Source organism: Nematostella vectensis, chromosome 11, assembly GCF_932526225.1.
Source record: "Nematostella vectensis chromosome 11, jaNemVect1.1, whole genome shotgun sequence".
Classification (NCBI taxonomy): Eukaryota; Metazoa; Cnidaria; class Anthozoa; order Actiniaria; family Edwardsiidae; genus Nematostella; species Nematostella vectensis.
The window spans coordinates 14,632,685-14,648,977 of NC_064044.1; the positions used below are offsets into that span (position 1 = coordinate 14,632,685).

The following is a 16,293-nucleotide window of genomic DNA, read 5'->3' on the forward strand; positions in this document are numbered from 1 at the left end:
CATTGAACATACTTCTCCTATCTTTAGAAAACTAAATATCTTGAAATCTCCTGATCTAATCTATTACTTAAACACAATATTTATGTACAAATTTAATTTGAATCTACTTCCAACTCCTTTTGATTCTTTTTTTACTACGGTTGCTTCAAGGCACAAATATAATACAAGACTGGCTTCTAAATCATCGTACTGCCTCCCTTTACCTCGAACTAATTATGGAAAGTTTAATATTCGTTTTAAAGGTGCCTCAATTTGGAATAACATCAAAGAACCTACCAAAACCATGCGTTTGCCTAGCTTCAAGGCTGCAATAAAGACCTCAATCCTTGAAAATTATTAGCCTCTATCTAGTTTTTTTGTTTTATTGCATTTTATTTTGCTGCTGCTTTCATGTATTTTGTATTCGTGCCTTGTACGTCCTTGCTATACGCTCCATTTAATTGAACTATTTTGTGCTGCCTAGCCAGATTAGCTTTTTAGTTACTTCTAGGCAGCCAATACCCAAAATCTGTAATTATTATTTATTTTCTTACTGTAATTTCTGTGTGTGGTATAAATAAAGTTATATTGTTGTTGTTGTTGTTATCGGCCTAAGACAGACCAGTCGGTAAGATCTTAAAGAATCCTACTCACTCACTTACACTCACTATATATTCACGTCATATTTCCACTTATGGCGGGTATGACGCTGCATGGAGGCATGGAGACTTGCGTGCGTGCGTGTGTGTGTGTGTGTCAACAGCCTTAGTTAGATTTTAAATATTCAACAAAATTCGTCAATAATTTCCAACTGCTAAACAATTTTCTGGCTTCCGTCATTCAACGAAATTACATTTGGTGTTTTTTATTGCTCAGCTTTAATAGAGGTGGGTGATTGGAAAACATTTCAGTGTTGACCAATGAAAACACTCTCTAGGGTTTAAAGTGACAGAACCCAGTATGGGATTTCGCTGTTAGGAATCATTGGTGAGATTTTCCAGAATATTAAAAGCTGATGTAATCGCAACTGCTTTAACACCATCACAAACAGGATCAAAAGCCACACTAGCATTTTCATGTCTGCAGTTACTGTACGTTTTCAAAAAAAATATTTCTTACCTTTTTTGCAGCCACTCCATGACTATTTCAGAGATGTAGCCAAACTGTCTGTGAGTACTCCTTGAATACCGTGACATGTGCCTCCCATGATGGTTTGAAGAGTAGAGAACCTGATCGATTACCTGTTGTCGATTCAAGATCTCTTTAACGATGAAAACTAGCCTGACAACCTGCCTAATTTGGGTTTTGCATTCCTTGCAATAAAGTTTGTTCACATTCATTGGAAAGTGCATCATTTTATTTGATATACTCTTAGTGAAAAAAAAGCTCATAAATCCAACGGCAAAACATTGTAGAAAGTTAAAATGATACATGTGTGAAAGGGAGCCGCCATTGAGCTAGCTTGATTTGGAAAGCACTTGGGATCATTTGTGCCATACAAGTTGGCTCATTGTATTCATAACCACTGGCAAATTGAGGTGTTCATTGGATTTCATTATGGAGCGGTTATGGCGAGAAAAGCGAGCTAGTGATTTTGATTACCTGACCAAGATCCGATGAACCGTTTAGCACTCTGAACCCATGGTAGCCAAAAAAACTGCCTCTTGATGATTTTGCTAAAGGAAAAAACTATGTCTAATTAACACAAAAAAACCTATTAGTCCGTTAGTGTTTATACTCGTCTATACAAAAGTGTATTTTTTTTCAAAAATCAATTTACTAATGTGCTTTGACAATTTGCTTGGGCTTTTATCCTCTATTCTATAAAGGAGTACCCTGACAAAGGCACATAACCGTATGTGTGGTGTCTTTTTTAAACTCTAAAGATAAAGAAAGAGGTTACAACACCTGTCACAAATTAATAAATATGTCCATCAAATATACAATGCTGTCAAGTTCAAAGGTCAAATTCTTTGATTTCTTTTTTCAGGAAACTCTCGGAAAGCAGCTGTGGCTGGTGTTACAGAGGTTTCACAGCAGCGTCAGGAGCGACCCGGCTCAGCTAGTGACAGCACTTAGAATCATAGAGAGAGAAGAAAGGTATGCTGCAGGGCCGTAGCAAGGGGGAACTGGGGGCATGTGTCCCCCAATATTTTCAATAATTATTAGGAAATGACCAGCAGGGGCGTTGCTGTGCCTCACCAATATTAATGTTAATGGTCCCCATCTTAATGTTTCTATATTGTGCCCCCCCTCCAATCTTAGGTGGCCTGCTACGGCTCTGTACCACTTTTAAAATGCTTGTTGTTGTGTATCCCTTTTTTGCACCATAGTGGAATTTCTTTTAACAATTCAGGATAGTTTGAGTTATCCAAGTAAAAATGACTCGAAAATAGTTTCTAGAGAACTGAAATTTAGTTTAATCAGAGGCAGTTTGAGTTATCGAGTTCCAGTCATTACGGCTCCACAGTGTTAACAGCCAAAAATAAATCCATTTCTTATGAAATCTATTTCACAGTCTATCCTAGTTTTTTTTCTATTACTTCAAGTTGATGTACTATGTATCTGTTTTAGTGTAGCTGACAACATAGCAGTAATGGTTCTGTTTTGATAAGTTTTACCAGCTCCTATTAATCTTCGTGTCTTAATTCAGAGCTGACAAAAGAGCAGAGCTGCGCCTCTCCTCTACTGGTTTCAAGGTTCCTGGGCGGCCCAAGCGCTGGAAACAGAAGTGCTTTGAGGTCATAGAGTCTGGCATCGGATACAGGTATCGAATACATATTGTGCAGTGACATGGAATTCGAGGGTGACATAAGTTTTTGCAAGTACCTTGTCATTTAATAAAGTTCTTCTCTTCCTAGGCTGTCTTTTGTCTCTTCTGAGTTATTCAGCTGTAAACTGCCTATCATTTCTTCCTGAATCACTATAGACTGTCTATTATATCTTCTGAATTGACGAGTCCTGATTAAGGGATACTCGATATGACAACAATCTTTGCATAATAATAAGGGTCTCGCCTCCTGTAAAATAAAAGGGAAATATCATTGCTCAGGTCTTTTACACATATCCTCATATATCAAAATTCTACTGTGCAGCTTTCTCGCTGATTTGGGAGTGTTATGAATGTAACAGTGTGTGCTTGCCTAGATTTGAGAGCCTCGAGATGCATATCGCTGATGAGCGCCTAACTGAAAAGATGTGGCTGGTGAAGCATCTGGAGAGAACCAGGCAGAAAGTTCTTGACGACTTGACGGTCATTAAGGTATACACAGAGATACTTTGCCAGGTATACACAGAGATACTTGACCAGGTATACAAAGATATACTTGGCCAGGTATACACAGATATACTTAACCAGGTATACACAGATATACTCGACCAGGTTATACACAGAGATACTTGGCCAGGTATACACAGAGATACTTGACCAGGTATACACAAAAGATACTTATCCAGGTATACACAGAGATACTTGACCAGGTATACACAGAGATACTTGGCCAGGTATACACAGAGATACTCGACCAGGTATACACAGATATACTTGACCAGGTATACACAGAGATACTTGGTCAGTCCATGCTCTTGTTAAGGGGTGTGAATAGGAGAAGGGATGGTACTACATGGGGGTGTGTGTGTGAAGAAGGGAGGGTACTACATGGGGGTGTGACTAGGAGAAGGGAGGGTACTACATTAGGGTGTGACTAGGAGAAGGGAGGGTGCTACATGGGGGTGTGACTAGGAGAAGGGAGGGTGCTACATGGGGGTGTGACTAGGAAAGGGATGGTACTACATGGGTGTGTGACTAGTTGAAGGGAGGGTACTACATGGGGGTGTGACTAGGAAAAGGGAAGGTACTACATGGGGGTGTGACTAGGAGAAGGGAGGGTAGTACATAGGGGTGTGACTAGGAGAAGGGAGGGTGCTACATGGGGGTGTGACTAGGAGAAGGGAGGGTACTACATGGGGATGTGACTATGAGAAGGGAGGGTACTACACGGGGGTGAGACTAGGAGTAGGGAGGGTACTACATTGGGGTGTGACTAGGAGAAGGGAGGGTACTACATAGGGGTGTGACTAGAAGAAGGGATGGTACTACATAGGGGTGTGACTAGGAGAAGGGAGGGTACTACATGGGGGTGTGACTAGGAAAGGGATGGTACTACATGGGGGTGTGACTAGGAAAAGAGAGGGTACTACTTGGGGATGTGACTAGGAGAAGTGAGGGTACTACATGGGGGTGTGACTATTAGAAGGGAGGGTACTACATGGGGGTGTGACTAGGAAAGGGATGGTACTACATGGGGGTGTGACTAGGAGAAGGGAGGGTACTACATGGGGGTGTGACTAGGAGAAGGGAGGGTACTTCATGGGGGTGTGACTAGGAAAAGGGAGGGTACTACATGGGGGTGTGACTAGGAAAAGGGAGGGTACTACATGGGGGTGTGACTAGGAAAGGGATGGTACTACATTGGGGTGTGACTAGGAAAAGGGAGGGTACTACATGGGGGTGTGACTAGGAAAGGGATGGTACTACATGGGTGTGTGACTAGTTGAAGGGAGGGTACTACATGGGGGTGTGACTAGGAAAAGGGAAGGTACTACATGGGGGTGTGACTAGGAAAGGGATGGTACTACATGGGGGTGTGACTAGGAGAAGGGAGGGTACTACATGGGGATGTGACTAGGAGAAGGGAGGGTACTACATGGGGGTGTGACTAGGAAAAGGGAAGGTACTACATGGGGGTGTGACTAGGAGAAGGGAGGGTAGTACATAGGGGTGTGACTAGGAGAAGGGAGGGTGCTACATGGGGGTGTGACTAGGAGAAGGGAGGGTACTACATGGGGATGTGACTATGAGAAGGGAGGGTACTACACGGGGGTGAGACTAGGAGTAGGGAGGGTACTACATTGGGGTGTGACTAGGAGAAGGGAGGGTACTACATAGGGGTGTGACTAGAAGAAGGGATGGTACTACATAGGGGTGTGACTAGGAGAAGGGAGGGTACTACATGGGGGTGTGACTAGGAAAGGGATGGTACTACATGGGGGTGTGACTAGGAAAAGAGAGGGTACTACTTGGGGATGTGACTAGGAGAAGTGAGGGTACTACATGGGGGTGTGACTATTAGAAGGGAGGGTACTACATGGGGGTGTGACTAGGAAAGGGATGGTACTACATGGGGGTGTGACTAGGAGAAGGGAGGGTACTACATGGGGGTGTGACTAGGAGAAGGGAGGGTACTTCATGGGGGTGTGACTAGGAAAAGGGAGGGTACTACATGGGGGTGTGACTAGGAAAAGGGAGGGTACTACATGGGGGTGTGACTAGGAAAGGGATGGTACTACATTGGGGTGTGACTAGGAAAAGGGAGGGTACTACATGGGGGTGTGACTAGGAAAGGGATGGTACTACATGGGTGTGTGACTAGTTGAAGGGAGGGTACTACATGGGGGTGTGACTAGGAAAAGGGAAGGTACTACATGGGGGTGTGACTAGGAAAGGGATGGTACTACATGGGGGTGTGACTAGGAGAAGGGAGGGTACTACATGGGGATGTGACTAGGAGAAGGGAGGGTACTACATGGGGGTGTGACTAGAAGAAGGGATGGTACTACATGGGGTGTGACTAGGAGAAGGGAGGGTGCTACATGGGGGTGTGACTAGGAGAAGGGAGGGTACTACATGGGGGTGTGACTAGGAGAAGGGAGGGTAGTACATAGGGGTGTGACTAGGAGAAGGGAGGGTGCTACATGGGGGTGTGACTAGGAGAAGGGAGGGTACTACATGGGGATGTGACTATGAGAAGGGAGGGTACTACACGGGGGTGAGACTAGGAGTAGGGAGGGTACTACATTGGGGTGTGACTAGGAGAAGGGAGGGTACTACATAGGGGTGTGACTAGAAGAAGGGATGGTACTACATAGGGGTGGACTAGGAGAAGGGAGGGTACTACATGGGGGTGTGACTAGGAAAGGGATGGTACTACATGGGGGTGTGACTAGGAAAAGAGAGGGTACTACTTGGGGATGTGACTAGGAGAAGTGACGGTACTACATGGGGGTGTGACTATTAGAAGGGAGGGTACTACATGGGGGTGTGACTAGGAAAAGGGAGGGTACTACATGGGGGTGTGACTAGGAGAAGGGGGTTACTACATGGGGGTGGGACTAGGAGAAGGGAGGGTACTACATGGGAGTGTGACTAGAAGAAGGGAGGGTACTACATGGGGGTGTGACTAGGAGAAGGGAGGGTACTACATGGGGGAGTGACTAGGAGAAGGGAGGGTACTACATGGGGGTGTGACTTAGAGAAGGGAGGGTACTACATGGGGGTGTGACTAGGAGAAGGGAGGGTACTACATGGGGGTGTGACTAGGAAAAGGGAGGGTACTACATGGGGGTGTGACTAGGAGAAGGGAGTGTACTACATGAGGGTGTGACTAGAAGAAGGGAGGTACTACATGGGGGTGTGACTATGAGAAGGGAGGGTACTACATGGGGGTGTGACTAGGAGAAGGGAGGGTACTACATGGGGGTGTGACTAGGAGAAGGGATGGTACAACGTGGGGGTGTGACTAGGAGAAGGGAGGGTTCTACATGAGGGTGTGACTAGGAAAGGGATGGTACTACGTTGGGGTGTGACTAGGAGAAGGGAGGGTACTACATGGGGGTGTGACTAGGAGAAGGGAGGGTACTACATGGGGGTGTGACTAGGAGAAGGGAGGGTACTACATGGGGGTGTGACTAGGAGAAGGGAGGGTACTACATGGGGGTGTGACTAGGAGAAGGGAGGGTACTACATGGGGGTGTGACTAGGAGAAAGGAGGGTACTACATCGGGGTGTGATTAGGAGAAGGGAGGGTACTACATGGGGGTGTGACTAGGAGAAGGGAGTGTACTACATGGGGGTGTGACTAGGAAAGGGATGGTACTACATGGGGGTGTGACTAGGAGAAGGGAGTGTTCTACATGGGGGTGTGACTAGGAGAAGGGAGGGTACTACATGGGGGTGTGACTAGGAGAAGGGAGGGTAGTACATAGGGGTGTGACTAGGAGAAGGGAGGGTGCTACATGGGGGTGTGACTAGGAGAAGGGAGGGTACTACATGGGGATGTGACTATGAGAAGGGAGGGTACTACACGGGGGTGAGACTAGGAGTAGGGAGGTTACTACATTGGGGTGTGACTAGGAGAAGGGAGGGTACTACATGGGAGTGTGACTAGAAGAAGGGAGGGTACTACATGGGGGTGTGACTAGGAGAAGGGAGGGTACTACATGGGGGAGTGACTAGGAGAAGGGAGGGTACTACATGGGGGTGTGACTTAGAGAAGGGAGGGTACTACATGGGGGTGTGACTAGGAGAAGGGAGGGTACTACATGGGGGTGTGACTAGGAAAAGGGATGGTACTACATGGGGGTGTGACTAGGAGAAGGGAGGGTACTACATGGGGGTGTGACTAGGAGAAGGGAGTGTACTACATGGGGGTGTGACAAGAAAAGGGATGGTACTACATGGGGGTGTGACTAGGAGGAGGGCGGGTACTACATGGGGGTGTGACTAGGAGAAGGGAGGTTGCTACAGGGGTAACTTGTCATGTAGTGGTGCATACCCTTTGAACCCCCAACACCTCTATGCCCTGGGGTACATTGGTATCTAGAAATGTTTCTTCTAAACGCTTTCCATGTGCACCAGTGGCCCGATGGAATCATTCAGATAGGCTGTGAGGACAGTTGCCCTCTTGATAAGTTAGATGTTACTAGAGCATTCGCATGGCTGTGGTTAAGGATTTACACAGGTTTTCCATAGCTCCCACATGGTCATACTCTATATTAAAATTCCATTGTTTGTTTTAGAACCTTTGTCAGCCCTGTTTCCCTCCAAGTTACAACATATTTGACAAGGCAGTCCAGATGTATCACGCTGCTCTATCTTTAATGGTAAGTAAGTGTTAGATGCAATAAAATAGATTGACTGTGACAGATCTGTTGTGTTCTTGTACAGAGAGCTTGTTTAACGGCTTGCTGCTGTTTATATACCTGAGGGACAATATGGAGACTTTTCAAGTATGAAATGCTCCGGAATGGAACGTGAAGGAAACTTTAGTCTCATTGTGCTCTAGATCTCAATGTATCTTATGCCCTATATCTTATTGTGTTATGTATTTAATGCTCGATATCTAATTGTGTTATGTATCTTATGCCCTATATCTTATTGTGTTATGTATTTAATGCTCGATATCTAATTGTGTTATGTATCTTATGCCCTATATCTTATTGTGTTATGTATTTAATGCTCGATATCTAATTGTGTTATGTATCTTATGCCCTATATCTTATTGTGTTATGTATTTAATGCTCGATATCTAATTGTGTTATGTATCTTATGCCCTATATCTTATTGTGTTATGTATTTAATGCTCGATATCTAATTGCGTCACTTGCAGCTTGAGCGTACAGTCTGTGAACAGCGGCTTGACTCCAATGAATGTGTCAGTATCCTAGCCTGGATAAGAGAATATGGGTATGTACACAACTAAGAGCATGGGAACGTATGTGACTGGAAGCAAAAGAAGTATGGATACGTGTACAAAATTAGAAGTAAAAAGTATGGATCCATGTGCATGAGTAGAAGCATGTGTACGTGAATCCCCAAGTATGTGCACATTAAGCCACATCTACATGAACAATGTTTAGGTGACAACTATAATTGACCGCAGATAGGGCAGCAAATAATTGTCGGTATGCCTTGAAAAAGACTGGTTGAAACTAATGCTGTGACGTCAAAGTAGTTGTCAATTTATATTTGTTGGCACCTACACCTACAATTTTTCATGTGTGGTAATTTTTAATTGCTCAGAAAAAGAAAACAAAAAACTTGCTATGTAGCTTTAGATCAACTATAGTTGACACATAAAAATTGCCGACTTTGTGCCATGTACAGGAGCAAATAAAAATTTACATAAAATTTGCTGGATAGGGCTTAAGAGGCGTTCAGCATAAAAACTTTTACCCCGTCTCCATTCATCCCCTTATTTTTCCTTTTGTCTGTCTGTCCGTTCGTCAGTTTTTCATTCCATCCTCCTGTTGCCGGCTCATTTACATCTTACTGTGTTGTCCTAGTGGCATAGATCTGATGATGCATCCTGACCTCCAAGTGGATGTGGAGTTCCTTCCACCGCTTCTGTCATCCCCTGTCCATAAAGACCTCGTCGATACGTGAGTCACAATCTGCCTAAACTAATCCTAAACAATAAAGCAAAACAATACAGTAAAGACCAATTTCTTGCTATAAGATTGACTTCTTATTCTAAAACTGTGGACTTATGTCTGACGTCTTATGATATATTACGTCTTATGATACATAATAAATGAACTTGCAGAACAACGAACATTTTGACTTCTTATGATATATTACGTCTTATGATACATAATAAATGAACTTGCAGAACAACGAACATTTTGATGAACTTCTCGCAATGCAGTTAACGTTGCAATTCAATGAACTTCCTGTAATACAATGAGCACCTACAACAACATTTAGACACACTACAACCAACCACATGTAATACATTGAACCCCTTCAACAACATTTCGACACACTACAACTAACCACATGTAATACAATGAGCACCTACAACAACATTTCGACACACTACAACTAACCACATGTAATACAATGAACACCTACAACAACATTTCGACACACTACAACTAACCACATGTAATACAATGAACACCTACAACAACATTTTGACACACTACAACTAACCACATGTAATACAATGAACACCTACAACAACATTTCGACACACTACAACTAACCACATGTAATACAATGAACACCTACAACAACATTTTGACACACTACAACTTACCACATGTAATACAATGAACACCTACAACAACATTTCGACACACTACAACTAACCACATGTAATACAATGAACACCTACAACAACATTTCGACACACTACAACTAACCACATGTAATACAATGAACACCTACAACAACATTTCGACACACTACAACTAACCACATGTAATACAATGAACACCTACAACAACATTTTGACACACTACAACTAACCACATGTAATACAATGAACACCTACAACAACATTTCGACACACTACAACTAACCACATGTAATACAATGAACACATAAAACAACATTTCGACACACTACAACTAACCACATGTAATACAATGAACACCTACAACAACATTTCGACACACTACAACTAACCACATGTAATACAATGAACACATAAAACAACATTTCGACACACTACAACTAACCACATGTAATACAATGAACACCTACAACAACATTTTGACACACTACAACTAACCACATGTAATACAATGAACACCTACAACAACATTTTGACACACTACAACTAACCACATGTTATACAATGAACACCTACAACAACATTTCGACACACTACAACTAACCACATGTAATACATTGAACACCTACAACAACATTTCGACACACTACAACTAACCACATGTTATTAAATGAACACCTACAACAACATTTCGACACACTACAACTAACCACATGTAATACAATGAACACCTACAACAGCATTTCGACACACTACAACTAACCACATGCGAAACTTCTTTTTAAGGCTTCTTGCAATACAAAAAGAACTTATCAAATGCTTTTGCTTATGGTACGTGATCCTTACTAACGTTTTTGTGTAGATACATCAACACGACTTCAACAAATATTAAAGAGTGGATGAAGAAGATGATCGAGTCAGATGAAAAGGTAAAATATTAGTGGAGCCGGAGCTACTTAAGTATAAAATTTGGTATAGCTATTCGACTTGGTTTCTATGGTACAACCAACGGGCTCCCTGTGTGTCACTTGCCAGTAAGTCAGTCAGCCGCGCAACTCCCAGGCCCCCACTAGGCTCCAAACACAGGCCTCCACATCCTGACAGGATCACAGTCATGACTCGTCATGATGTCGTCACCTTTCACAAAAGAGGACATAAACCGGTTTAACAGTAAAGTGCTGACGTATTTCTTCCCTCTTTTTTTGACCGCCCTACCTTTTTGTGCGTCATATAAATTCGTACACGAACAACGAAGGGCTCATTTATACGAACTTTTATTATTACGTTAATTGTGATAAAGTTAATGACTAGATTTTCATTTCACTCCATAACTTTATAAGAAAATAGATAACTTTAATAATTACAATTTGGCCAGACGATGGATAAGATGCGCAATTTATTCATTTTATCAAAGACTTTGGAGTTTAATTCAAAGAAGAACATTTCTACACTCGGTCAATCAAGCAGGCGTTATTGGAGAGGAATCCCGAATCCTCCAAAACAGGATTTCCCGACTTAAACCACAGGGAGAGCCGGCTCGCAGGCTACGGGGGTGAAGGACATGATACATGCTAAATAGAATAATCGCCCGATTTTTATTTCCAAATAGATGACGATATCAGGAGTATTGAATAGTATAACTGCCTTGCCATTTGGCAATTTTTATATAGCATTATAGTATTCTGAGAAATGTGTGTATGCATTTCCAGAGCTTACAGTCGTTCCAGGCACGTACAGAATTGGATCAAAGTGGGGGGGGGGGGGGGGGGGGGGGTTTGGCTGCGCAGTCAAGTATTATATGGAAAAAGCATAGTATTTGAATATTCCTTAATAAGAAATGACTCTTTGAAAGCCGGGGGGGGGGGGGGGGGGGCTGTACGCGCCTGCCTTCTATACAAAAAAGGATGCTAATTCACACATAAGCATATAGACATACATATATTTTATTGATTCACGTTTCGCATGGATGTACAAGCATATGCCTGCTCACAGAGCTTCGAACTTTAGCCTGCTCTGGAACCAGGGTAACTAAAACTTTCCGTAGATAGCGAGGAAAATAATGTATAGACAGATTATTTAATACATTGCATGTAGGGTATGAATTTTTAATGAGTGCCTTAAAAGCCTTGTAGAAAGAAGGCCATTATCGACCAAAAGGCACCAACCCAATCTACTGCCGGCAAAAAAGAAAAAAAATATTGACAAATTTACTTGGAAAGCAGCAATCGATTGAATCATCCTGAGTTTCAGAATACTAAAACTTCTTTTACCCCCCATTTCAACATTTACAGTAGGTTAGCTCAGTGATTTCTGCTATATATAGTATATGCATTATGTACATATCTATACGATAAGTAATTCTATAATAATATATATGATTTAATAATACTGAGATCATATCTAGAGTCCTGCTATTCTACTGCAGAAGGTTCCGTTCTTCGGGTAGCTGTTTCTGAGTGGAAAAAATCCGTTAATAGACAATATCTATGTGTGAATTGGTCTTTTAATTTCTAAGTTTGTTTTTGCCTAGTTAATTCAATTGTGCTCCATAGAATGCCTGTGATAAATTATTTACATAGTTTTTCTATCTCTCTTATACATTGGTATATGTATACCCTGTGTACCAGGGGGTAATTAGACGCTGTCGCCGGTTCGCGGCTTTTTGGTAGTGAAGCTTGGAGTCTCCGTTAACCAAGTGTAGTATATACATTTAAAGGATGTCAAACAAACATCTTAGTGACAGAATATTATAGTTTTGCATCTTGTTGTGATTGAGTTAATGAGGTACAAGTTTATCTACTAGGCTATCCTTTTCGGTAAGGTGTGTATTTACAAAGTTCAATAAAGGCCGCAATGCCTTGTTTGCCACGACTATTCAAAAGACTTGCGAGTTCTGTACAGGACGTCGCAACCATCCTAGCCACCAGCAAAGTCCTTTAAAGGCACAATTTCTGTCTTAGGGCCAAACCGGCCTTGTAGCCATCAGCCTTTCTTCCATTACTTTCTTCCATTACAAAGGTTACCGTATTTACCCTGTATACGGTATGTTCTAGGACATCGTAACCATCATAACCATTAGGAATCTTCTTTCCGAGACCCAGTTTTGTTCTAAAGCGCCATCAGCGCCATTAGCAAAGCTCAAATTAGCCCTGACTAGAATCTTCACCAGAAGGAGGTGGGTTAAACGGAAGAAGAAGAATAAAAAAAGAACAGGAAATTCTGTTGTTTTTAGGGCGGAACCCTCTATGGGTTCACGAGCTCTGTTCTAAGTGGATCGTCAACAAACAGTAAAGGTTCATACCAGGAAAGCAGTTTTGCTGTAGTCCAGGATTTCCTCAGGCACATGCCGGTCGCACCTCCAGCCTTTGTTGCGCCAGGTTCTTGAGTTCAATCTCGACGACGGGCGCGATGGTCTCCATGGTAACGCAACAGGCACACACACACACGTGACAGTATTTCTCTGACGCGCTGTCGCATGTCACGCATGCAGTTGAGGTAGATTATCGGGTTGATTATGGTATTTGAATAGCACATAGCCAGCGCCGCTATGCGCACGAGGTAGTATTCTGCGATGGAGTTCTCGTAAGGGATGAATGCTCGGACAATGGCATACAAGATGGGAGCGGCATAAGGGAACACAAAGGCTAGAGTCAGCGACGCGAACATGTAGCTGTCTTTGTAGTACCACAGCGTGGATCTCATTGAGGCGTTGAATGTGGAGTTGACTTGGAGAGGGTGGGCTTGTTGACGGCGGCGGTGTAGGAACTTGAGGACACGGAAACTCATGACGGTCAGGCTTACGGCGGGGATGATATATTGGATTATCAGCGAGGTGATTCTGAGGACCTTGGTCAATTCGTCACTGAGGAGCAGTGTAGTGTGTATTGACCTTCGCCTAATTCGAATCTCTTGAAGACTGTGATTGAACTAGGATATGCTATCGTCATAAAGGCACCGACAAACCAGGATGCCATCACCAGTCTCTTGCACGTGTCCGTGGTTGGGAGTTTACTCGGGTGGAATATTGTAAGGTATCTTTCTACTCCTATAACTATCAAGTTGCTGATGGCGATCAAAACAAAAACCGAGAGAAAGTAATTTTGAAATCGGCACGCCCAATCAGATTGCAGAAAATCCTCCAGGAGCTCCGCCACCAAAAGCGGAGTGGAAACAAGGCTTGTTAAGAGACTTGAATAGGCTAAACTACGAATGAAATGGCGCGTCAGTGTCCTTTGGATCGCTCTTCGGGACACCCACCAAATACAAAACCATTCCGTTTCCACAACACGATCCAACCGCCACGAGAATCAGAAGGGAAGCCCTCCCCTCCCCCCCCCCACACACACACATACATACCTACTCTGTGATTGGTTGTTAATGCTAGAGAGTAAGTCTGTTTGGTTGGTTGTTATGATAGGAAGATACTTTAATTGGTTAGTCAGGTTTGTCTCTTGTTTCCAAGACATATTTTGTTGGTGGGGTCGACTTTGGACAACTGAGCCTCCTATAAAAAATGCTCATGGTTATAAATCGCGCCCGTTCAAAATATTTTTTGAGGATCTTCATTAAAAAGAAAACTTGATAAGAATTGGTTCAATGTAATGTTTACTGATCGATACACTATTATCACTTTCTACCTACCAAACGTTTTATTTTGTCCACTTGCGCGAGCACTTAGATATAAAACAATAAGAGGGTTCGCTAATTTCTCATTTCTCATTTTTAACTCGGGAATACGAAGCTTGTAACGAGTTATTGTGGGGACTACGTTGTCACTCCATCATTGGATTATTGTATCACTAATCCGTTAACTTTTTATGGTCTTTCTGTGCCTTTGCAACACAGCAATCCTTAGGTCATCCTGTAAACTTCCGGTGTTCAACTTCCGGTTAAAGTTTAGTACTATAAAATGGCTTTGGCTTCGACCTGTGACCGCTACAGTGATTTATTTGTATAGCCGTAAAATATATATAAGCTAGAATTTTCAGAAAATCTCCCATGTGGGTTGAGCGTGCGCATGCGCTTTCGTCACCGACGTCAATCGATCTTCTACCGTTCACTTTTAATGATAATAATTTATTATACTTTTCTTGGTGTGTCATGACATCGAAAAGAAAAATAAGTATAAGGACATTTTTATGTACTCTCAGCATCTTGGATGTGTTCATGCTTTGTTCACTATCCTGTATATCTTTTAAGCACACATGAACATAACTAGGAAAGTACATTTGCATTCACGAGTTGGCTCAGAGAGCCTTGGATTTTTACCAAAAGCACGATACTATGGATTTCGCTCTTAGTAATTCTTACTTGAGAGTTTTCAGCCAGATTTAAAACAATCATCCTCTCGTTAAAGGTAAACTCCTACTAAAAACATAAACACAATCACATTAAGTTATACCCTTCTTTATAAATACCCCTTTGTCAATCTAAAAACCCTGATTATCAATTATCAATAATTTTTGCCTCTACAAAACATGCTATCATGATAAGTCTTATCCCTTATCTCGCCTGACCTTTACGCTTTCACTTATCATGAACTCTCTCCTTTAACGCGTCTGACCTTTTCGCTTTCACTTATCATGACTTCTCTCGTTAACTCGTCTGACCTTTTCGCTTTCACTTATCATGAATTCTCTCCTTTAACGCGTCTGACCTTTTCGCTTTCACTTATCATGACTTCTCTCGTTAACTCGTCTGACCTTTTCGCTTTCACTTATCATGAATTCTCTCGTTAAATCGTCTGACCTTTACGCTTTCGCTTATCATGACTTCTCTTCTTAACGTGTCTGACCTTTACGCTTTGCCTTATCGTGCTTTCCCTCCTTATCTCGTCTGACCTTTCCGCTTTGCCTTACGACTTCTCCCTTCCCTTGTCTGACCTTTGCGCTTTACCTTGTCATGACTTCTTTCCTTCCATCATCTGACCTTTGCGCTTTTCCTTGTCATGACTTTTATCCTTCCATCATCTGACCTTTGCGCTTTTCCTTGTCATGACTTCTTTCCTTCCCTCGTCTGATCTTTGCGCTTTACCTTGTCATGACTTCTATCCTTCCATCATCTGACCTTTGCGCTTTACCTTGTCATGACTTCTCACCTTCCCTCGTCTGACCTTTGCGCTTTTCCTTGTCATGACTTCTTTCCTTACCTTGCCGGATCTTTGCGCTTTACCTTATCAGGACTGGCATAAGAATACCCTTCCGGAGAAAGACGCAGATGGCTTCTTCAACACGTCACTTCCGGTCTTCCTATACCAGATGGTAGACCAAAATGTAAGGGGATTCTCACTTTAAAACCGCAATCTTAATTTGTTATATAACATTTTGTAACAATGGTTTAAAGTCTTGAATTAATAGGATGATATTATGATCTGCTCCAGATTTTTTATGTAAACCATATGTGAATCCTGTTTTAGATGCAAGTTGCAGGGCAGACGGGAGAGGATATCAAGATGCAG

The 16,293-nt window shown here is 42.6% G+C and overlaps 1 protein-coding gene across 1 annotated transcript in view; it reads left to right on the forward strand.

Moving 5' to 3' along the window:
- The window catches only part of LOC5504378 (exocyst complex component 3), a 38,604-nt gene that overhangs the window by 13,972 nt on the left and 8,339 nt on the right, over nucleotides 1-16,293 (forward strand). Inside the window, exons 7-17 of the mRNA XM_048734702.1 lie at nucleotides 585-607; nucleotides 1,110-1,148; nucleotides 1,970-2,079; nucleotides 2,633-2,746; nucleotides 3,127-3,241; nucleotides 7,837-7,920; nucleotides 8,427-8,503; nucleotides 9,103-9,198; nucleotides 10,699-10,765; nucleotides 16,016-16,108; nucleotides 16,252-16,293. Of these exons, the coding sequence (XP_048590659.1) occupies nucleotides 585-607; nucleotides 1,110-1,148; nucleotides 1,970-2,079; nucleotides 2,633-2,746; nucleotides 3,127-3,241; nucleotides 7,837-7,920; nucleotides 8,427-8,503; nucleotides 9,103-9,198; nucleotides 10,699-10,765; nucleotides 16,016-16,108; nucleotides 16,252-16,293 (860 nt within the window). The remainder of the gene's footprint in view (nucleotides 1-584; nucleotides 608-1,109; nucleotides 1,149-1,969; nucleotides 2,080-2,632; nucleotides 2,747-3,126; nucleotides 3,242-7,836; nucleotides 7,921-8,426; nucleotides 8,504-9,102; nucleotides 9,199-10,698; nucleotides 10,766-16,015; nucleotides 16,109-16,251) is intronic.